The sequence below is a fragment of the Cupressus sempervirens genome, chromosome 3, assembly GCF_028749045.1.
Source record: "Cupressus sempervirens isolate cs-2001-9-10 chromosome 3, ASM2874904v1, whole genome shotgun sequence".
NCBI classification, from domain to species: Eukaryota; Viridiplantae; Streptophyta; class Pinopsida; order Cupressales; family Cupressaceae; genus Cupressus; species Cupressus sempervirens.
In genome coordinates, this window is record NC_143120.1 from 981,410,783 (window position 1) to 981,436,709 (window position 25,927).

At 34.2% G+C, this 25,927-nt stretch overlaps 1 protein-coding gene across 1 annotated transcript in view; it reads left to right on the forward strand.

Annotated features, from left to right (window-relative positions):
* Positions 1-13,563, forward strand: part of LOC149570038 (Ku70-binding family protein) — a 108,070-nt gene extending 94,507 nt beyond the window's left edge. The window contains exon 5 of the mRNA XM_089822690.1: positions 12,970-13,563. Within this exon, the coding sequence (XP_089678816.1) occupies positions 12,970-13,104 (135 nt within the window). The 3' untranslated portion in view covers positions 13,105-13,563. The remainder of the gene's footprint in view (positions 1-12,969) is intronic.
* The last annotated feature ends 12,364 nt before the right edge of the window (positions 13,564-25,927 follow it).

Below are 25,927 nucleotides of genomic sequence, written 5' to 3' on the forward strand. Positions count from 1 at the left end.
ACACTATTCAGAGTAGCAGTAGTTAATGCAAAGTTTTCTTTAACTTTTCAAGTTCAGGATGACTAACAAAGGCACTATGGTTGGCAATCTCTGCTTTGCCAGCTAGCAAAAATCAATGCTCTACTGGATGATGAGGATGTTAAAGATATTTATTGAACAGTTTATCTTCAAAATTCAGCCTTGTCATCTTTACTGTTAGTCAACTTTCTGCTAAAAGTTCGGAGGATGTGATTCCAGCTCTCCTAGCTGTAGAAAATAAACTATGGCAAGAGTTACAAGTTACAACATATGATCCTTAGTTTGCCGGGCTTACAATACCATGCCTCAGCAGGGTAACTGGCTCACCAGCGGCCCTACAAGACCACAGACCAGGCTGATGGGTACACACACATGCAGCCTTGGCCGATCTTAAAACTAAGGTAGCATTATGCTCAAACAGTAGAAGTTTTGATAAGAAAAAAAAAGGGACAAAATGCTACTATTGTATAATATGCACCCTTGATATTATTGAAAATATTTTGTAATTTTGAATGAAATTAAGAAATCGATAATAACAATTTGGTGATTTGTTTGTTTTCAGTTTTCATTCATTTCCTTAAGAATTTACATAGGTACAATGCATAGAAAAAGTTTGATAAAGAATTTTCATCATTTTCAAAACGACACCACAAACTCTTCAGTGTTGCAAATTACATATAATCTGAATTGAAATGAATATGAAAGCATGGCAACCTGCAAAGAAAATCACTAAAGTTCACATCAACTTATAATCAAAGCATTCACCAAGTGATCCCAACGATACCCCGGACTCTCTAGAATTGCTTATTGAATCGTGTGCAAACTTGGATGTTTAGCATGAAGATCCACACCCTTTCAGAGGTCCCTAGTCTAGTACAGTAGAAGAGAAAACCACATGGCTATTAAAAAGTAGAAAAGTCCATACACACATGAGACTGCATAGAGAGGAGATAATAGTCTGGGGTGATAGGAGATCAGTGACGACTATACACTGAGAGCAAAGAATGTACAAATGGCACATTCCTATAAGGCTGCACAATAGAATATTAAATGACTACGACAATATAGACAAGACAATCATTTGAAGGGGCAAAGACGAATTTGCCGCACACCCACGGGTAGAGTCCGTACAAAGTCCGTATGGAGAAGCACTACATAGTATAATTGTACAAAGTTGGTGGGCATCAGAAACAAGTATAGAAAAAAATTATGTGCAGCCCTACAAGACCATATAAAGGTGTTGAGAGACAGTGTGTAGGAGTTGAAAGACCATATGGTTTATGACAATAAGACATATGGCTTGAGACGGTATGATGTTGGAACAAAGTTTGTATGGATATTATATTTATTAATTTTGCACAACGATAGGAGAGTTGATGGGGTTGGGAAGGGGAAACAAGATTGGCAAAAATAGTTATAGCAGTTACCTTATGGAATAGGAGTTATACCTACTATGAGCGACAAAGGGAGGATTAGTGGAGCACTGTCACTGAGAATAAGAGTTGCTGGCAAGATGGATTCGTGAGAGGCTGCAAGGGGAAAGAAAATATGACCCACAATTTAGACTCAGAAGGTGGCCATGAGCACTATTACATTTGAGGGTTTGAGTGACACTAAATGTCGAACATGACACTGAATGTTGAACATGGTGGCAGGAAACAAGAAATGACCACTTGATTAAAGACGGCCTTCGGCACATAGGAGTACACTTGGCAACTCAAATGCCCATGTTCCCCATTTTAGATTTTGAGATACCCCTTCGAGTTATGGTTGCTTCCTATGATATAAATAGTCAAAAGTCTGTCTTTGAGTACTAGTGACACTCAATCGCCATTTCATTTTCATCCCCTGCATTCACTCTAGTGTTCAGCATTCCAAGTCAAGGCTGAAAGATTGATAAATCAGCAATGAAGAAGATGACTGAGGAACAAAAACATAAACTTTTACGTTTGATCTGCCGAGGGGATTTGATACCAGCTGAGTGGGAGAGTGTGGCATAGGCAAGCAAGGGGCATGGTCTCAAAAAATCATTTATTGCACTTGGGGAGTTGTGATGTTTGCTGGATGCCATGAAGAGACAGCTGACAACTTTATATATAGCATTTTAATTTCCTTCAAGTGGAGTGGTATAGTTTTGTTATGGTACTGCTTTTGTGACTACTTTGGAGATACATTATAATTCTGTGATCAATGAATAAATATCTGTGAATTCTCTATACATTGTGCATATGCGTTTTCTTATATTTTACTTGCATTCTGTTATGTTCTGAATATTACTCTTTGGGGCAAACAATATCTTAATCAAATTCATGCTAGTGTTATATGATCAGCATTATAGGAATATAAAATACCCAACCTTCATATCGGATGTTATATATGTCAATCTTTCAAGTGTTCTTGCTTACTTAGATTAAGATTTTCTTGACTGTAGCTGAAATGTTTTTTGGTGTGACTGTGTATGGGTGTATTTATTTATTTTTGTTTTGTTTTCTTCTTTGATTTGGTGATTCTTCTTTAGTTTTTGTTTCTTATTTCTTTTTCTTTTCACTTTCTCTTGTTTTGCATGTCTCCTTCCACCCTCTCTTTTCTTCCTTTTAAAATGTCTAGGTCTGCATCTTGTCATATTTTTGCAACTCTCATCCTGATGATGGATCATTAGTATTATCTGAAACGTTGATGTTAAAAAATGTGCATGCAATTATACCTAGATACATTTCAGCTATATATTTAATTCTTGAAAACATGAGATGAATTCTAAATTCGCAATAAATTTTTGGTCAAGGCACATGTTATGATTCATACTCATGTTAGCGAATAAAATGTTTTGGCTTAAATATCTGGAATATAGTTAAAACTTGAGATTGCTTACTGTTAAGTAACATGGATCTTTTTTGCAAATATAATTATATTGCCTTTGTTATTGATATGTTCCAAATGTAGATCCCAATCTCTTATAAATATAAGAGTAGGAGACATGTCTCTATGACTAATCATTATATATAAACAATATAAATCACAATATAACATATATATATATATATATATATATATATATATATATATATATATATAAATATAAACATTGCATCATAAGATTAAATCAATCCGACTGTAGCTATAATCTTAACACTATCTTAGCTAGGGAGGATTTGTTAAGGAACACAACGTGCTCTCAAGCATATGGAGTTATATCATCTCAATGTGATATTCCTGGAGTGACATATTTACGGATATCAACATAAGTTCATCAACACATGTCATATCCCCATTTTATGATAGAATTTTAATAATAATTAGATAATACAATGTTATTAAATAATGATAATAAAGATATTAAAACTAATACTAAAATATAAAAATAGGAAATAATAATGATTAATCTGTATTATTAATGAAATAATATTTAGTATGATATTTTAAATAATTAATAAATAATAAAATTTCAATGAGTAAATAAAGAAATAAAATTAAATACAAGAGACAATATTGTAGAAAGTATGTTAACTTTCTAAATAGAACTTAATAATAAATAATAATAAACACAAATAAGTAAGTAAATAAATAATATAAAATAACTAAATCTAATGAAAAGTCAAGAGATGTTTAACAAATAGACATTACTCCTTAAAATTAAGATATAAAAGGGAGGAGAGTTTATTTTAGAGAGGGAAAAGAAGAGGAGAAGAAGAGAGTTCAAAAAGGAAAAAATGGAAGAGGAAAGTAATATGAAGAAAATAAGGAAGCGACTTTCTGAAAAAGTAGCAATGATATTGAAAGGATGTGAACCTTCGAAACAGTCATAATTATGAATAGTTGTGACTCTTCAAAAATATTGTGATTATAAAGTATTGAGATTTTTCTTAAGGATTTTAGTTATGAAGTGTTGTGACTTTTTGAAAGGATTATAACTATGAAGTGTTGTGACTTCTCAAAGGATTTGTATTATGAAAGGTTGTGACTCTTGGAAAAGAAGAAACAGACAAGTATAATTTATCCTTTCCTTATAATTACAAAAGGAAAAAGTTTAGAAAGTAAATATAGTGTTGAGATAATCTAGAAGGAATAATTCATTGAAGGGTTGACTAATGATAGGTCCACATGGACCAAGCAAAGAGGAAGGTAAGAAAGGTATGTTTATGGATTATATTTGTTTAATTATGTTCATGGATTTATTTCTATTAATGAATCATACTTGTGGATAATATTGTGTTAACCTATGGGGTTAGTACCATGGATATTAATGAGACTCGAAGCATGGAGCATGTGAGATATTATGATCTCCATTATCTGCCATGGCCGAGAATTAATGTGAATTCGAAGCATGGAGCATGGAGATATTAAGATCTCCATTGTCCGCCATGGCTGATAATTGATGTGCTAGAATATTTCGATGTTGTCAACATGTGCATATGTGAGTTGCCTTGGATAGAGGATGCCCATCCAACAAGAATCTTAAGAGGTGTGCTTTTGAGAAGATAGTGAGGTAGCTATGCACTAGGAAGCCCGATCTGGAGACGTCCTTAAGATTGGGGTTAAATTAGAGGATAAAATAATATAGTTAGTTTGTTATTATTGTGATTTTAGCCATTATTTTTGATTTGGTCAAACCAAAACCAAAAGAAAGCTAACTCAAATACCTTTCTAAAAATATAAGTTAGAGGTTTGAATCTTTTTATTTGAATTTGTGCCAATAGAAACAACAGTCGGATTTTTAGAAATTTACATAGAAAATTGTCATAAAACTCGCAAATAAAACTTTCTCTTTATTCCACTTCTTTTATCAGCCTCTCTAGCCATTACATTCTAAAAATCATGACCAATACATGATATTTTAATGCCTTTTCACTTCCTTTAACATATTTTTCACCTCCTATGCCCCTTGACTGTCTTCTTTACATCAACTTTACATATTGTCAAGTTTTTATGATAATATTTTATTACATATTTGGAAACTTTTGCATTTTCTCATAAATGACCATGAAACTTAATAAAAACCCTACTAACATATCAAAGTAGACTATATATGACATTTTATGATATTTTACTTTTCCATGGGTTTATTTACATAATTTGACCATGGTAGACAACTTGGACAATCTATTACAAATGACTTTATTTAGCCTTACATATTAACTCAAATGGATTCAAAATATAATTAAAAGATAAAGTATTTGATCCTCATGTATCCATTTTTTATTCCTTTTTTGATAGGTGGTCTTGCACCAAGTTTGCAGTATTACTTGTCCCAAACTAATCCTAACAGTGGGGACAACATGATCTTGCCATCCTGTAGGGTTAAAAGGAATCTAGAAAAATAATTTATATGAAAGACTAATGTAGAAAGTTAATGACTATTAGAAAGGATACAAACATATCCATGATAGAAACCTAAGAATTTGGATTGAAAGAAATAAATATTTCAACTCAATAGTAGAAATTATCTAGTTGCTTGAGGACAAGCAATTTGAGGAAGGGCGGACTGTCATATCCCATTTTAAAATAGAATTTTAATAATAATTAGATAATACAATGTTATTAAATAATGACGAGAAAGTTATATTAATATAAAAGTAATACTGAAATATAAAACTAGGAAATAATAATGATTAATCTATATTATTAATGAAATAATATTTAGTATGATATTTTAAATAATTAAAAAATAATAAAATTTCAATGGGTAAATAAAGAAATTAAATTAAATACAAGAGACAATATTGTAGAAAGTATGTTGACTTTTTAAATAGAATTTAATAATAAATAATAATAAACACAAATAAGTAAGTAGATAAATAATATAACAAAGAATAATATAAATTAAATAAATCTAATGAAAAGTCGAGATGTTTAACAAATAGACATGACTCCATAAAATTAAGATATAAAAGGGAGGAGAGTTTATTTTAGAGAGGGAAAAGAAGAGGAGAAAAAGAAAGGAGTTCAAAAAGGAAAAAATGAAAGAGGAAAGTAATATGAAGAAAATAACAAAGTGACTTTCTGAAAAGGTATCAATGATATTGAAAGGATGTGACCCTTCGAAAGGGTCATAATTATGAATAGTTGTGACTCTTCAAAAATATTGTGATTGTAAAGTATTGAGACTTTTCCAAAGGATTTTAGTTATGAAGTGTTGTGATTTTTTGAAAGTATTATAACTATGAAGTGTTGTGACTTTTCAAAAGATTTGTATTATGAAAGGTTGTGACTCTTGGAAAAGAAGAAACAAAAAAGTATAATTTATCCTTTCCTTATAATTACACAAGGAAGAAGTTTAGAAAGTAAATATTGAGTTGAGATAATCTAGAAGGAATAATTCATTGAAGGGTTGACTAATGGTATAGCCACATGGACCAAGCAAAGAGGAAGGTAAGAAAGGTATCTTTATGGATTATATTTTTTTAATTATGTTTATGAATTTATTTCTATTAATGAATCATACTTGTGGATAATATTGTGTTAACCTATGGGGTTAGCACCATAGGTATTAATGAGACTCGAAGCATGGAGCATGTGAGATATGAAGATCTACATTGTCCGCTATGGTCGAGAATCGATATCGAAGCATGGATATATGAATATCTCCATTGTTCGCCATGGCCGATAATCGATGTGCCAAAATATTCTGATGTTGTCAACATATGCATATGTGAGTAGCCTTGGATAGAGGATGCCTATCCAAGAAGAATCTTAAGGGGTGTGCTCTCGAGAAGATGATGGGGTAGCTATGAGCTAGGAAGCTTGATCCGAGGACGTCCTTAAGATTGGGGTTAAATTAAAGGGTAGAATAATATAGTTAGTTTGTTATTATTGTGATTCTAACCATTATTTTGCAGGCATTACTTGTCCCAAATTAACCCTAATAGTGGGGACATCACAACACACACACACACACACACACACACACATATATTAATATATATTACATATGGAATTTGCTTTAATTCACTATGAGGCTAAATTTCTCAACACATCCTCTTTAACAAAAAGAGAATTAAAACAATTATAATACAAGATTTGAACACCACCTTAAGTGTGGTCTAAGATAGATTTAAGTTATGGTGTCCAGCAAGATCCGGCTTGAAGAACCATAATAAATTGATTTTCATGGTGTTCGGCAAAATCTGTCCCGAAGAACCATGATGAATTGATTATCAAGGTGTCCGGCAAAATTCGGCCCAAAGAACCAAGATAACACTTGCTCCAACACGTTTTGGTGTTAGGAGATAGGTCAACTATTGATAAGATCGTCACCTTACAATAATTACCTTCTATTCGTTATCATAACTTCCGACACTTCGGGACAACAACTTAATGTAGTCTGTTGTGATAATAGGTCTAGCTATTGATAAGATTGTCACCTTTCAATAGCTCCCCTCTAAATATATATATCAATGAAAGATCGTCACCTTTCATGACATAATCACAACAACATCATGTAGTAACTCACATGATATCCACCATGAACCAAGTCAAAGGGTGGACCCACCATAGCCACTGCTAGAGGGTGGAACAAGGGTTTTCACTTCAAACTTCTCTCTCATAGAGGAGAGCACATTACAAAGAATTTCACTTAGAACTTCTCCTTACAGAGAAGATATCATCCACAAGGGATTGCATCTCAAAATTTCTTCCTCTGAACAATGATCCTCAAAAGTCGGGTCCTGTAGTTAGTCCCTTTGAGACTCTCTTCACCCAAGGATGCCTCTCGGACTCTCTGAATATAATATTAATCTTTCAACCTTCAGTGATAATTCTTTATTTCCTCATGATGTATATAAGGGTAAGTCCATCAAAATCATGCAGTCACATACATGTATCTTTAGACTCCGTCTGAGTGTCGATCTTCTAAGCTCCTTCATAGCTTTAAAAGAAGTGTTATACTCCCTCTTAATGTAGAAGAATCTCATAATCTCAATCATCAGGGTCTTTGCTTCAAGAGCCTCATTTTATCCATCTTGATCATAACGGTTTTTGGAGCTACTATTATTAGATTGAGTCTACACAATATTTGGTAGCATGTGTAAAGTACCAACTTTCTTTTCCTGTAAGAACATCCTCAAACATAAAGGAAAAGATCAAGGCAAATAACCTTTATAGTATGTATAGAATTACAAATAAGAGAGATAAATGTAAAAATAAGAATACTTATCTGTACATGAAGATTCAAAAATTGTGTTCTTAAATTATTTGAAAATGGAACATCTCCCCTCTAAATAAGGTTCAAGTTGGAATGGAACATCAACTATTATTCCCCCCACAGTGTAAAATGTCCACTCATTCTTATATTGTGGAACAATTTTGTATCAAATATGACAACACCTTTCTAAGTTCCAACTTGCTCTTTTTGTCCATTAAAGGTCCAAACATTTATTTAGTTTAACAGTAGAAGCGAACATGTCTTTCCATTTTCTCGACTATTATTCCCCCCACAATGTAAAATGTCCACTCATTCTTATATTGTGGAACAATTTTGTATCAAATATGACAACACCTTTCTAAGTTCCAACTTGCTCTTTTCGTCCATTAAAGGTCCAAACATTTATTTAGTTTAACAGTAGAAGCGAACATGTCTTTCCATTTTCTCAAACTCGTCTACAATACACCTATATTTTGATTGAGTATGATTGTGCCACATGTATGAATCTACAATTCATACATCGAGAGTTTCATTCATCAAAGAGAAACTCGTAGATGGTTCAAATGAATTCTTAAAAACTTCATTAACGTCTCACAACAACTCAAATTTCTTTTGTTCATGCAAAGGTATTTGTTTGATCGTTTGGTTAAACCTATATTACGCACATCTTGCAATTTGTGTATTTCAAATTTATATCATTAGTGAATCTATCACAACGCGGTTTACTCCCTCTTAATCAATAAGACCGAGTTCAATCTTCTCCCTCGCTTTCAAGGTTGCCTCTAATAACATGCCAAGCTCCTTCTAAATCTCAATCTCCTTTGTGTAATAACATTCTCAGAGGAAAAGGTCAAGACAGATAACTCTTATAGTAAAAATCACCTTAAATAATTACTCTTAATGATAATATAGTTTTAACTATAAGAATAAAATTTAATTTTGAATAAACATCTATAAATGATCTAAACAATTAAATCATATAAACTTTTAAACTTGCCTTATCATCAAATCAATCCCTATATATATATATATATATACAAATTAAATAAATACATATATAGTTCCACAAATAATTTTCAAAGGAATCATTAAACTTACCATTTATACTCACTTAATATTGTCTCTAGAATTTTGGACCTTCCTTGAAAATATGGAATATTCAAATTGATTATAATACTTAATTGGATCGGGTCTCAAGACCTTAGCTTATAATGATTGTGTGCATTGACTATTATTTTATCTTCTCAGAATGTTAAGCCCATTTTAAATGTATGGAGCCCACTAGTTTTCGTGGTTTGATCCACGTTCCCTTTAATAGCTTGTCTTTATCGCGAGCACATTCTAGACCTCATCGTACACCATACCCTTTGCCAAACTGTGGGATCCTTAATTGATTTTCTTCTTATTCATGTCACAGATGATCAATTCACACGATGGTATCCAATGTGTCAAAGATGGCAGGTACACAATTGCATGAATGAAGGATTCATATATTTGAGGATGCACTAAAGGCTAGCAAAATATGTGATATAATATCACTTCTTTTGTGAATTTGTCAGCTACTCAAAGACACGATGCTCATGATCTGTTCAACGAAATGCTTGAGACCGAACACATCACACTTCAAGCCACCAAGTCGTAAGTCAATAGGTAGAACATACAAATGTATTTGAAGCATCGGGGCCGAGTTCACAATAAAGCATGGAAAGATACGAAGGTCGAGAAGTAAAGGCATGGTGCTTTTTTTTCCGTGACAATGCCTTCCGATCCAAATTATATGTACTTTGTAATGGACATATGACATTAGAAACGAAGGGGTAAATTGTATATTCCCAAAGGTGGTGTTAGAGATTGACTCAAGCACTCTACAAGTCTGAATTGATTGATACTAGAAGTTAATGGCATGAAAGCAAACATTGATAATATGAGCTTGAATCGACACCAAAGCTCAAGCTCGGAATATGTGATAACAGGGAAGCATCCGCCAAGTGTTTGATATAATGTATCGAATTCAAATGTTGACCATTGTACGTGCCTGCACTTCCACAGAAAAGTCACAACATGCAACATTGAGATAGGAATGGCAACTCAAAGTTTAATCCGCTCATGGAGCAAAACTTCATATGTGATGGTGTTTTCTGAAGTGACGTTATACGATATATGAGTGGTCAACATAGTAGCGCATGGTGTCTATGTACAGAGCCAAAATTGGGTGCAAGTCCAGATGGGCTCGTGATTTCCCTTATTGTTCACTGATATGTACATCCTAATTCTTCTATCTTCTTGTTCGATGCTTTGTGTGAAATTCTGTAACTGTAAATTCTAGATCAATACGAAAGTGCGGACATTATGATGTAATAGCAAGTGTGTGGAACCCAACATCCATAATGTCCTAGCGTTCCCACCTAGTTCAGGTAATAAAAGGAATTGGGCTTTGGTTTGTTCGCTTTCATAATATACAGGGCGAGGCTTGACTAATTCTTAAAGCAACCCACCTCTGCATGCATCAATAAGATCCCCATTCTAGAAAGGATCTGACTACAACATGTACCACGTAGATGGAGAGCTAGGTCAAAGGTGTATGCATTGGAAAGATAAAGAAGATCACTTTATGATGCGAACTGCCTTTGGCTAGTAGATAAACGTAAGGCATGCCCAATAAAGAACCAGCTTGGCTTAATTAACCAGATCACTTATTAGATTACGCTGGCTCCTGTCACACTGTACTTTAGGGTGAGGAAAGGATCTGTAGTAGCTATGTGCTGCCTATAGATAGTCTATCGTCAGCAATATGTAAAATTACTTATATCTACAGCCTTGCTCTGATACCATGTTAAATAACATGGATCTTTTCTTCAAATGTAATTATATTGCCCTTGTTAGTGATATGTTCCCAATGCAGATCCCAATCTCTTATAAATATAAGAGTAGGAGACATGTCTCTATGATTAATCATTATATATTAACAGTATAAATTACAATATATATATATATATATATATATATATATATATATATATATATATATATATATAGTATAATTATAACTGATACCATGTTAAATAACATGGATCTTTTCTTCAAATGTAATTATATTGCCCTTGTTATTGATATGTTCCCAATGCAGATCCCAATCTCTTATAAATATAAGAGTAGGAGACATGTCTCTATGATTAATCATTATATATTAACAATATAAATTACAATATAACATATATATATATATATATATATATATATATATATATATAGTATAATTATAATCTTATATATATAAACATTGCATCTTAAGATTAAATCAATTAGACTGTAGCTATAATCTTAACACTTGCAGGATAAAACCCTAGCCAAAATTAAAAAAATTCCACCAGAACTTGTGTGTGAAGAAAACTCGGATTAAGGTGACAAAAAGTGATGCAAAATTCAGACGGGGGGGGGGTTGGGCTGGGATTTCAGACTGCTGTGATTGGACTTTAGGGCACATTATTAGGGCTCTGTTCAGATTGGCATGGGTTTGGAACTTTGCATTCTATAACTTTGATTAGTTTGCTGTTTCACAACCTCCTAGTATTTAGTTTTAGAACCTCCTAATTTCTATTGCTGTGTTTAAATTTAGTTTGGATTGAATACTTGTCTATAATAATAATATGTATTGGATTCTACATCTGATTTATGTTGAAGGAAATCAATAACATGAGTGCTAAGTATTTCATTCATTCTCATGAGAGATGGGTTCTTGCGAACCACAACTCGTGAAACACAAGTCAATGAGTTTGACTCAAAAGAGTCAAAACCTACACGGTTAATTGTGATAGCAATATCATAATCAATAACATGTTTTGCATATTTAGAAATCTGCGTTTTTAAGAATATTTTTAAAACATCTACATATTTTAATATTTAGCAAATTTGTTCAGTTTTTGTTGAGGTCCCAAATTTTTGAAGTTTTAGTTTAGCTGAGTAATTGTGGAGGCCAAGTTTTTCATCTATGATCTGAAAATTGCAGATAATCTTTTTTGCTTTAGAGGAATAAACATGAATAAAAACCTAATAAAAGGTAGTCTTTGAAAGTTTTTTTTTTCCTCTTGTTTTAAGCATTATTTGTTTCAGGTCGTAATCTAGATCCATTGGGTACATGATTCAATTTTATGAGCACATATTTAGGGGAGTGCCCACTACATGTGCACCTTAACTTTGCATTTCTCAAAATTCTATGTGGACATTCCAAACTACTGTTAATTTTGATTAGAAAAAAAAATTGTTTCCGAGTCTGCATGGTCAAATATGATTGCCACATCAACATGTATTTTTGTGAAAGGTACCTAAAATGCTCCCAAAAGGTGATAAGATCAAATAAGTGGCACTAAATTGTATTTGATGGTGCGATGTGGCATTACGTGATTTGTAACTTTTTGAAATTTAGAGGAATTTAATTGTAATAAGCATTGACATGACATTTTTAGTGCACTTCTATAAGACCCATTTTGTCCACCTATGCATAACATGGATTGGTACCCCTAATGCCTTCTAGTCCCTCACCCCTAGAGGGCTGCCTTTCCCCAATGGATTGGTGAAAAGAAATACAGTGGAGCTTTTGCAGTTGGTCAATATTCGTATCAAATAATATGTCACCTATATTTGAACGAGATTAACCTCCTGTTATGATACACTAAACATAATGCCAGTTTATTAAATTGCAATTCTATCGTCATAGATATTTTTTTGTAAGTGATAGGTTTTCTATGCAAACACGTACAACTGTGTTTTTGAGTGTCCTAAATTTGTGGGTGCCATGCATTTCAAATCAATTCCAGGAGTGCGTGAAAAGGAGAGCTCTAAAGTCTGTCAACAGGAACCCAAATTGTTCTGAAGAATCTTCAAAGGAGGCAATAGAAGCTGTTTGGGATATTTGTTACAATGATACCAAGCCTTTTGATCGAGCAATGTAGGTTTTGACATTTTAAAGTTGCTAACTTGATCGCAATTTTCCTGTAGGGTATTCTTTTAAAAAGGAAATCATAATAAAACGAAGGTCAAGGTTTTGAAATATTGACTTCTTCAATTTGATTGATATCATTGTTGTCTCCTTATTCGGCCATTTCATGTTCTGGGGGGATGGGAAAAAACTTCCCCTTATAACCAGTTTGTGGGATGTAAAGAGTGGTTTTAACCGCCATTGAAAATGGCATTAGTTATTACTGCTCTCAGAATTGATCTTCAAATTGAATGCAGACCTTCAAATATGGTTAATGTTAAAAATACTATCGCAATGACACAAGTGTTATGCAATAACGGATTTGTATTGTGATATAGTATCAGTTTTCTAATCTTATAGATGACTTATGGAAAACTGATTTTAATGCAAGTCTAGTAAAACATTGAAATCAAAGACCCAGTGGTTTGGAGTAGCTTGGAGCTAGATCCTTGCAAGCTGAATGCATGGTGATTTTATTGGGGCTAGGAAGATTATAATTGTTATGCTGAGCTTGAAATATCGTAACAATAGAAATTGTTTTACAACATCAATTTTTTTATTACCATAATAACTAAAATGTTAAGTAAATTAGCGTTGAAATTATAGTTTTAATTATTTTATTTTTTAGAGATTAAAAAAAAAAAATGTTTAGAGGTGTATATGATCGTTTTTAAAATTACATTATATGGCAGGCTAAAATAGACATTTTCTAATAGTGCAAAGGGCATCATTGAGTCTTTTGAGGATTTTCAATTATATTAAATGTAAAAATTACACCATAAAAAATGAAATTGTTGCAGGGAAAAAAATATCAAATAAAATTGAGTTGTCATGAGTTAAATAATATAAGGGTTGAATAGGAATAAATTTAGAGTATTTGTGAATTAAATAGTAGGAATTAAATTAGGTATTTTGATTGTATCATAAGATTTAAATTATTTTGTGTATTAATAAATCAATTTGAAAGTAAAACAAAATTTTGTATTCATATGTCATCTTAAAAATAGTTAAGACATATTAAGTAAAATAATGATTTTGCTTCATTTTATATTTAAAAATGATAGAAAAGTAGTTTTCAAAGCAAATAGAAAAGTTGGTGTATTTTAGTAAATAAAATTAAAAAAAATAAAAAATAATTTAAGAAAAAACAAATATTTGATATGGTTGTATACTTGAAGTATGAAGCTATGAAGTTAAATAATGAAGTAGGCATGATGAGTGGTCTCCTTTCTGTTGGGACTGAAAATCGCATGGTCCATTTTCAGTCACATTGAGAAAAGTGAGCCCTATAAATGCTTTTTAATGCCTTTGTACTTGGCTGTACCTTTGAGCCCCATGAGGTGTTTAGTGTTTCTAACACCTTCCATTCAGCCCATCCACTTGTTTCTTGAAGTTAATTTGTCATTCCGAGCCATTTCGTGAAGTCCGTTTTGAGTTAGTGTCAAATCTGTTTTTTCACCAAAGTGTCAAATAGCGACAGGAGGCCATGTTTGCAAGTGAATATCTCGCACCCAAAAATGTTACATGACTCACCACTTTGGGAATATCAAGTGTCCATAGCTAAGAACCTATGTTTCAGATTTCGAGTTGTTTCAAGTTCGTTTGATTAGGTTTTGAATCCCTCAAAGTTGGTCAGTTACTGTTTTCATATTTTTGCAATTAATTTTGAATTCTGGGAAGCCTTGTTTGACATGCTATAACTTCTGACTAGTTGACCGAAATGCTAAATTTTCTTTTGCGTTGCATTATAGATGTCAGAGACTTGTTATGTTTCAAGTTTCAGCTTATGAAGAATCCGTTTAATCAGTTTTCAAATGTGATTCCAAACGCAATTTTTGAAGTTTTACTAGTGTCGGGATTTGCAGATTGTTTGGTACCCTTGTTCGGGACGTCATAACTTGAGATCTCTGATAGGTCAAGTTAAATGGATTGTACCCCTGTGTTGTCCTTTGAAAATACTCCGAGTGTGTCAGTTTTTAAGTCATGACAAATTCATTTGCACACTTTTTCAGGTCAATTCCATTTGCAAAAAATACTTTTCTAACATTGTTTTCAGTTTGCAAATTTCAAGTAGCTTACTTTGACCGCTTGCCATTTGCGCCCAGTTATTCATCATGAGCCCAAATCTCAGATTTATAATGTCCTCGTGACAGTAAACCAATGTCCCAGTTTTTGTTTCCCCATGTGCTCATTTCCCTAGTTTTCAAAGCCAAATCCGAATCCAATTTATTGTTTTCTGACATTTTTTTTCTTTTTGCAGGCAGTTTTTAGAGGTCAACTTTGACAGTGAATATCTTTTGACTTCGAATTCATCATGAGACGAGATTTGACAGGATGCAAGTGTGCGGAATAGAGATTCAGTGTGCCGATTTTCAGAGCTCGATCAGAGGTCTGGGTCAATTTTTAAGGCCAGTCAAAGGACCCCTTGGCACAAAGTTTGACAGTTTATAGATTAATGGTAAAACGAGTTTTAATGAAAAATTATTGATCGAACTTGTTTCTAATCAGTATGAGATGGTGAATGAATCAGTTTGAGAGTTCAGTTGATCATAAACAAATTTTTTTTTAGTTGGACCCACTTTGGGGCCCGACTGGCTCCCATCCAATTGATGAAATTGTACATGGATTGAAGTTGTTCAAATTGCAATTGGTTCATATATGGGGTCTCCATGATTTCTTTCATTTGAAAACCTATGCCATGATATTAGAGCACAACTCAAGCATTCATGTTGTCTTCTTTTCACTCATGATTGATTAAATTATTTGCTAGGTGTCCTTTGAGTCTTTTAATAAACCATGGAAAGGTCACTGGATTCCTTCTGAGAGGAAGATTATTAAGGAAAATGGAAGTATGAAAAGAATCAGGCTTATGATGACTAGAGATTGCTTGTTAGTCAAGCAAAAAGGAAATATGTTGTAGTGGTTAAAATACCAGAAGTGCATTTCAAAGATGATCCAGTGGTTTTGCAATATGATCTCAAGCTGAGAAGGGAAGTGGATAGCAAGTTTGTGGAGTCTACCAAAGGGGATTACTTTGGGATTAACTGGCAGATTGTTTAATGGCACAAGGAATCAAGTGGGATGCAAAACAATGCAAGGAGAAATGGGATAAACTTGCAGCGGAATACAAAGATGTTGTAGATGAAAAGAAATATGCTAGTTTGAGTCCATTTCTTGCAGAGGTAGCAGCCATATTAGGACGACATCTTGTTAACATGGCAACAGTTAAAAGAAAGACCATAGTGGCACTGTAAGGGAAGCCACCATGTAGTAATAAAGATCCACGCCAAAAGGAAATACTTGGTGCTGCAGGAAGGAGGCAACCCACGTCCAAAGTGAAGAAAGCTACAACAATGTGATGATTATGAGTAGGGGCCGCCCTAAAGATGGAACTTTTCAAATAAAGTTTGAACTCCGAAACCTTTACCAACGTCCTTGCTTCCTATACAAAAATTGAAGCTTTGCACCAAAAGGGGTGATCCAAGCAACCTATGATAGAACATAGAGATCCATGCGATTAAGAAGAGATCCCAGTTTGCACGTTAACAAGTGATCTTTTTCCCATGCCATATCCTAGTAAACAAGCAACAAAAATTTGTCTTCTTTTAACGTTGGATAGTGAGAGTACATGACTAGCAGGGCAATTGGCATGAAGAATGAAGCCACACGTAGTTTCAAATGGAGAAAAAGCAGATTAAAACAAAGACTTGAGTGGTCCACGCAGCAAATGAAACCACTGGCAGCATGGAGCACCCAACACCTGTCAAAGAACAATGAAATCCATGTACGTGATTGAAGGGGAGGTCTATGATTAGCCGCAAGAACAGTCAAAAGAAAGCCGCCATAGTAAAGAAGTAAAGCCACAACTTAGAGCCCTCAGCGTGTCAAAAACGTAGAGGCAGTATGTTGAGAAGAGGGGGCGGCAAGTCGAAAATGGAAAAAAACACAAGCATGAGCAAAGGAGACTTGCGAATTGGCGAGTTGCAGAGGAGGCCGTGAGGGAGATGTTTTAAAACCCTTTTATCCCACATTGAGGCCGTGAGAACTCTTTTTACTCTTTAAATATTAAAACACATGCAATGACTTGTGTATTAAGTGAAGAGCCTTTTGGAAAGGCTATGGCTTGCGCAAGGGTCCCACTAGCGTCCAAGCTGGAGGTGACATCAGCAAAATGTTAAACAAACTAACCGACGTGATGAGGTGGCGGGAAATAGACCGAGGAAGGAGATTGCGACACGTGTCCCGATCGAGCGGGTGTTCCTATCTCGCCAACCGGAAGTGCTCACTCGTTAACTATGGCGACATAGTGAGGGTGGAGGTGGTGTTGACACCTGTCATTGGGCTCAGAGCAGGTGATGATGAGGCAGTGACTGTGCAGGTCGAGCAGCCAATCACGAAGTGCTACGTGGTGCCTGGTCAAAGGAAGGTTGACCCCCGAGTTTTAAGGAGAGAAAAAAGTTAAGTCATAAATTTTTTAATATTTTAAACTCCTCCTCAAATGCACGTTAGAATTTTAAATTCAAAAGGATTAAATCTAAAGTTTTAACTTTAGAAGGTTTTACATTTTTTGAAAATTTAAACTATCCAAGTTGCAGACCTTAGTTTTTCTACTAGGGGGGGACATTTTTCGAACTGAGATTCAGGGGGGTTTCGAGAGGCGGAATAGACGCTCCAATATATCACCGGAACTGGAACAAGACAAACTTTCCAAATATGAGGTCAGTTTGTGCACATGTATTCACCAATTCGAGCTATAGGTCAATTTGTTAAATCTAGGGCATTGGCAACAGAATAGGTAAATTTGATCATTAATTATCAGAGTTTGTTAGAGGGCAAATTTGATGACTTTTTGGAGCCTGAATGTGGTGAAAATAAGCTGGGAAAGATTATATTGCATCCTGAAGGCCATATTCAACTGATTTTTCACTTTTACCATGAGTTCAACTTTAGCATCAGAAATCAGTTATGATGGTGAATCAAATATCTGAGATATTTCTGCCTTGTAGAGGCCAAATGATGGGATCAGATAGGTAGTTACAGAGAGAAGGTAGAGAGAGGCTTTTTCATCTTCTTGGGAAGGAATTATGAAGGGGCACTTGTCATCTCCTGACCAAATCCGAGAATTCACTTCTTCCTATATGATTCCCTTTCTTTCTCATTGTAGAAGTTCCAGTTTTTGGAAAAAAAAAGTTCATTGCTGTGATACCATTGAGGGTTCCAATTTTTCACTGTGAGACCATTGGTTCCAATTTTTGACATGTTTCCTTGACTGTGACACCATTCTTTCAGCATAATTCTTCTTGTATGAACAATAGTAGGATGATAAATATAGATAGTTCAGATCTATTAGGTTCTTTATGAGTTAATTTAATGCATTTGGTTGTATTGTTTCAAGGAAATGAATACAAATGAGCAAGAACTTCATTGAGTTTCATCTTGAATCTTGTCTCCTATCTCAGTGAACTTCAATGTTTTACGATCTTTGAACAAAGAGCCTAGATTGTAGTTGCAGTCCCTTAAGGCTGTATGTTGTCTTATTGTTGCTTGTAACTCAAGGGGTTATGTAAATGCTTCAGTGAATCAACAGGGTTGCAGGTTTATTGAGAAGGATATCATGTAAGAATGAGGTTTGAATTGAGCACAGATGTTTATTTACAAGGTAAAGATATATCATATATCTGAATATATAAATAAGTATCAGATATCCATATGTATGCATTTGATTCATGGATTTGCCCAATGGATTAGGCACTGGTCAGCTATAGGATCATTAAAGTCTTACTGCTGCATATCTGAGGGTTTGTTGAATTCAACATTATTAATCAAACGATCTTTCCCTTTCGTGTTGAAGGACATAAATGTAACGCCCTCACTCTGCTTCTGAGATTCATAGAGTTGCATTTAGCTATTGTAGATCTGTGTCTTTTCTTAAGCCATTAGGAGATATAAGGGTTTTCATCTGCTTAATAGATTCAGGGATATGCTTTTGCACTGGTACAGTATCGATTGAATCTCAGGTCCACCCGCCTAGGTTTTGCAGAGCTTGAAGTAGAAGAAGGGTCAAGCCTTATAGTTGGCCTGGTGTTTGAAATGGCATGTTGAAAATGAGAGTTAAGCTACCACTAGATATGTCATATTCTCATTGGGATAATTGAAAACCCTCCAACATTTTCAAACACCAACACTTTCAAAGCACTGAGGCTAATTTATTAGATACATTGTTGACTCTCAAGCCTATGAAGGAAACATAATTAATCATGTTTGCCACCATGCATGCATTTAGATGAAATAGTCTATGACTAGTGTCATCATAGATTAGTGGCTTAGGATTGTGGGAAGATTCATTCATATGAGGAATTTAGTGCTAAATGGATTGCTTGTATTAGTTGCCTAAATTCCAAAGAGCTATTGTGGTCATCCCTAATATGACAAAAAGAAGAAAATGTCATTTTATTTATTAAAGGAGAAAATAACAAGATCAAGAGACTTGTGAAGGTCCCTAAATCCAACTCTCTATAGGACGCTACTAAGATTACACTAGACTTAGATACCTCATCCACTTCATTTTAGCAAACTAAAAACAATTTTATGGGTTAAAGTCAAATGTAAAATTTTATAATAAGAGAAAAACTAAGTTACCGGTTTGGGCTTGGTCCCAAGTTCAAAATTTGAGAACCGGTTCACAAGTTAATCAAAATTTTGGAAAGGGGTTTGGGTTTGTTAGTACAAAACCATGTAAAAATTACACACACACACACACACACACACACACACACACACACATATACATATACATATATATATATATATACATACACATATACATATACACACACACACACACACACACACACACACACACACACACACATATACACACACACACACACACACATATATATATATATACACATATACATACATATATACATACATATACATGTATGTATGTATGTATGTATGTATGTATGTATAAACATGAGTTAAAATTAGAATGTAGCATAATATCATAAACACATTTAAATAGCAAAAACACCATAAACTTGTATTCATAGTGATGATACCATCATATAGTTCAACCAACTTCAACATCAAAGATTCAAAACATTAAAATACCTAGTTCAAGTATCATTGTTTCTTATTCATTGGTTAACTTATGGAATGGAAATCTATCAATATTCTAAGTTCTTCAATCTTCATCTTCTTCATATTAATCTTCTTCTTCATCGTCTTCTTCGGTATTGGTTGAGCTAAGGCCAATGGGATCAACAACAGAAGCAACAATGATATTGGCATCCAAGTCATCAAAATCATCCATTGTAAGTCAAGCATTGGAAGTATCCAAGTCTGCAATCTTTGGATCTACATCCCACTTCTTTGTCTCCCCTTCTTTGTATTCTTTACGCTTGTGTGAAAGAATGCGCAAGTTGTAATGCACAAATACCATGTTCTTTGCTTTTTTTTATTGCAACCTATTGCGCTTCACCGAGTGGATGAAAGAAATAGGTGCTCAAATTTATTTCTAATGCAAAAGAACTAACAACCTATGAAGACAACACACAATAAGAAATCAAAAAAGAATTTGATTCAATCTTATAAAAAATTTAAAATCACTTTCTAGTCAAGATTCTTTTGAAGATAAAGTGAGATAATTTTTAGTAAATAAAACTTGTGATATAACTTTGAATGCAAGGGCTGCAATGTTTGGAATCTTTGGCCATGGAGGTGCCACCAACTATGAGTATCCTTCTTGAATTGATGATGAAGAGCATCATTACTTAGACCTCTAGCATTCACAAACTCTATAACTCATCCATCATTACATCTTTCATATTATCATCAAGAAATAGTCTTTTAAATGCTTCTCGGTACCCGTTAGACACTTCCATATCATTATATGGTGGCAGGCTTCTTGGTAGAATACAATATTGAGAGCTATAGTACTTGGGGGTCAAAGCATAGGCAAAAAATTGTATAGTGGTCATTTTGTTCCATCTTTCTACAATAATTGCTTGCATTAATTTGAAAAAGGTCTCTTGTGGATCTTGCTCCTCTTTTATAATTTGCTTGATCTTCTCAAGCATTGAGTCTATGCCATCATAGATCTCTCCAAGGAAAGGCCTATCCATATCAGTGTACCTAAGCATGCTCATAATGGGCTCAATGATCTTAAAGAGATATTCTACACGTTCCCACCATGAGTTAGCCAATACCCTATCCTTTATTTTTTTTGCGCTATCAATGTTCTTTTTCTTTCATTCACCCCAATTGTGTACCTTGAAGTGCATCTTTCACTTGCACAAGTTGTCTCAAGATGATTATATGTGTTGTAAAACAGGTCTCAACAACCTATGACATAAATTAGAGCAAAAAATAACAACTATTAGATACATATTTTACAAAAACATATACATTGCACAAGTAAAATACAAAAAATAAAAAAATTGTCAGATATTAAAAATTAAATTATTAACTTGAGTTCAATTTCATTTACCTTTAGTAGCTCCAATTTGAGTGGTTTGTGAAAATAGATTGAGTCGTGGTGGTTTGTGACAAACATTTAGATGTCCTTGACCTCTTCATACACTATTTTGATCCACCCAATTTGGTTCTCAATCTTCTGTAGCATAAGATTGAGTGAATAGACAACAAAAGGTGTCCAAAAGATATGTTGATATCGCGCTTCAACCAACAAACCAATTGTTCTACAATTCTTTGCGTTGTCCATTATGACTTGGACACTGTTTCTTGCACCCACTTGTTCAATGGCCTCAATTAGGATATTAGCAATAAATGGCCCATCGTTTTCTTGGTAGTTGCATCCTGATTGTAATCCAACCCTCTTCCATCTTGGCAATTGCATCCTGAAAAGCCAACAAATCCACAATGCTAAAATCTCAATATCTTGAGAGGGAAGACCAACAAGACCCACAAAAGAGCTAGAGAGACAAGGCCAACAACAAACATAAGGACAACATCACCATTTCTCTCAACAATCATAGTACAACCTCTAGAAAATCCCTATCATAGGTAGCACTACTTTGAGACATAATAAGAGCATTGACATGAGGCACAAATACAAGTATATCCATAGTAACCCCTCCAAAAAAAACTAAACTACCCTAAGAAGAGGCCATGTGATGCAGAGACCAGTCCTCGACCCCGCTCCCCCTAAGAGAACACAAATCAACCTAAGAAGAAACCATGGGACATAGAGAGTTGACCCCAGTGCAGAGCGGTTCTCAACCCCTCACCCTCTGCTCTCCCAAAAATTAAAAAATAAACAATATATGTACATGTACATGTGTGCATAATATATATATCTATGCGTGTATACATGTACATGAATATATATACATCTACATGTATGTATATGTATATGCATATATACAAATATGTATATACATATATGTATGTATATATATACATATCATTTATGTATGTATATATATATGTATATACATATACGTATATATATATATATATATGTATATGTAATACATGTATATATGTATGTACACACACACACACATATATATACACACACATGTACGCATATGTGTGTATGTGTGTGTGTGTAGAGAGAGAGAGAGAGAGAGTCTAGACTAGCATGGGAAGAAACCATAGGATATTAAGAGTCCATCACAACCACCTATGAGAAATTCCTTTAGTTTTAGACCTGTAACACCATTCCACCATGAAATTTTCTTGTTCTTTTACTCTAAGCTCATTGAGTCGTTGCATGATCAATTTTGAAACATCTTCTACACTTAAAAGAGAATCCTTTCATAGTCCACAAATTGAACCCTACTGCCCTTAGATGCCCTAAGTAAAATTTCAGTAGACAAACCCTTCATACAAGAAATAAGTTGACAAAGAAACTTCACTTTTCTTGTGATGAGTCTTGGACCCCCAAACATCGATGCCTTGGGAAAAGGAAAATGCATTACATTGAGTTCATTTTAGAGGATGAGGAGAAGAAAATCAAGGAAAATAGATCTGAGGATTCCAATGAAGATGTGAGTCATGAGTAGCCCATGGTGGAAAGGAATAAAGATAGGGTAATTAATCAACTCAATTATCCCATTGCTATGCTTCTAGGAGTGTAAGCGTACCATTTTAATTTTTTTTTGAATGGACTTATTAGGGGGTGGTCAGTTATCTATTTATTGGACACAGGTGTCACACATGATTTTATTGGTGAATATTTAGTGGAAAAGCACAGACTACAAGTTGATGAGTTCTCAAGATTTGATGTGACACTTGTAGGTGGAGACATTTTGAGTTGCATCTAGATAATATCTAGCTTAGTATACACATGGGTGACTACACTTTAATTGATGATGTTTATGCCATCAAGTTAGAAGGGGTCGATGTAATTTTGGGTATGCACTGGCTCTAATCCATTGGTAGGTACAATCTTGATCATCATAAGATGTAGTTAGAATTGATGGATGGAGAGTAGAAGATAGAGTTGAAGGATCTAACAAATAGTGAGCCTAGACTTGTTCAACTCATGGGATGGAGGGCATATGTAGACATAATGACATAGCATGGGCAACTAGTGTTTTATGTCTACCAATTTCTCACTAGAAGAGAATCAACATCATGTAGGCATTGAGTCTATGATTGATAAGCACAAGGAGATTTTTGGAGATATCCCTCTAGGTAGACAACTTGTCCGCGACTTTGAGCATATGAAAGAGTCAGGAGGGACACCAAAGCCATAACTGCATTGCACCGCCATCCAAGAAACTTCAAGGAGGAAAATGAGAGAACAACTAAGGAATCACTTGCTATTGGGAACATTACATTGAGTTCCAACCCATTTTCTTCTTTAGTGATTTTAGTGAAGAAGAATTATAGTAATTTACAAATGTGAGTTGATAATTGTGTATTGAATAAGATGACTTATGATGAATAAGTATGGGATACATAATGTAGATGAGTATATTGATTGATTACATGACGTCATTTAATTTTCAAAGATAGACCTTTGATTAGGATACCATTAGATCTGTGTTCATGAGGAGGATTTATATAAGACAACATTCATTTGCGACAACAAACACTCTGAGTTCTCAGTGATGTTTTTTGGTCTTATTAACACACTTGCTATGTTTCAGTCATGTATGAACCATATTTTTAACAAGAACCTCTCTTGTGGATCAAAATGATGATATATATGGGGGTGCTCCTAACATAGTAAAGCTCTTAATAGGGCTAGAGATAAATCCTTAGATTGGGTGGCTCCTAACAGGGCATTTTTAAATCTCTTAATATGGACATGCTTTTAACCAGGCATACTTCACCATAAGGAAAACAATTGTGGAACCTGATTCCCACTGTGGATTTTCTCTCTAACTAAGGGTTCCCACGATAAAACACTTTGTGTTCATGTTTTGCATGTTTGATGGTTTAATATGTTTCAATGTTTTACAAGTTAATGTGGATGAATGTTGTTGAATGATTAATGAAAAGATTTCATTTGGTAGCTTATCGATTTACTCCCCTGCCCCCTCCCCTAATTAATCTTGGACCTTACAATACTAACAATTAGTATCGGAGCATTGGTCCTCTTAGTTGTAGGCTTAACATCTTGGAGAAATGATCCAATGGTGAATAAAAAAGGAGCTTAGTTCACAAGGGATAAATAGACAATATGGAGCGAACAGATGAAAACTTATGTGAAAGGTATGAGGCCCACCCTATTAGTTTTCCAAGTTCTATACAACATAGGCGATACACATGCCATAGAATAGGAAATTGGTCTTGGTATTCTTTGATAATAACTTATATACAATAGATCATGGGAGGAGTTCCTTCAAAATATTGACAATGTTTCAAGCATTATGGATGCACACTCTTTGTTTGCTAAGGCATCTAAATGCAACTTCGTAGCGATAGAGACTTTGTATTTGAGGCATGTAATAGGAGATAATGAAGTTAAGGTGCATTAGGAGAAAATGAAAGCCATTGTCAATTTGCCACCACCCATAAATTTGTTAGACTTGAGAGGATTTCTTAGGATTTATTCACATCACAAGATGGTGTCAAGGGGTTCTCTCAACTTGCAAATCCTCTCATTGGTTGTTCAGATAGTATGCAAAGTATATTTGAAAATCTCAAGAAGGTTATGAGGACTTGTCCTATACTAGCTCTTCTGGATTTCTCTTAGCCATTTGTGTTAGAGTGTGATGCTTCAAGATAGGGCATTGGTGAAGTACTTATGCAAAACTTACATCCCATTGCATACAAAAGAAAGAAGTTGAGGGATAATGAGAGCTTGTATTCCACCTACAATATAGAGATGCTTTCTATCATGCATTCATTAGCAAAGTTTATATTGCACCTGATAGGTGGATAATTTGTGGTAAGAACTGAGCATAAGAAGTTGAGATATTGTCTTAAAAGGGAGTTGAATAAGAAACAATAAAAGTGGGTTTTCAAGATACATGCATATGATTTTGAAATCGAGTATGTCAAGGGGAAAAGGAACATTATGACTAATGCACTTTCCAAGAGACCTCGTTTACCTACATTATGTTCCCTACTAATTTTTGTTGATTGGAGTCTTGAATCTTAGGTGAGTATTCCACTTGTGAACTCATGGACAATAATGTTCAAGATGATAGGTATAAGAAGATTGATGAAGTGATTTACTAGAGGAACATAATTCATCTAGTACCTGAGTCTAGACTTAAAAAAAAAAGAGATTTGTTCATGATACACCTTTGGAAAGAGTTTTAAATATTTTAAAACCTATTGGTAGATTAAGGGGATATTCTTTTAGAGGG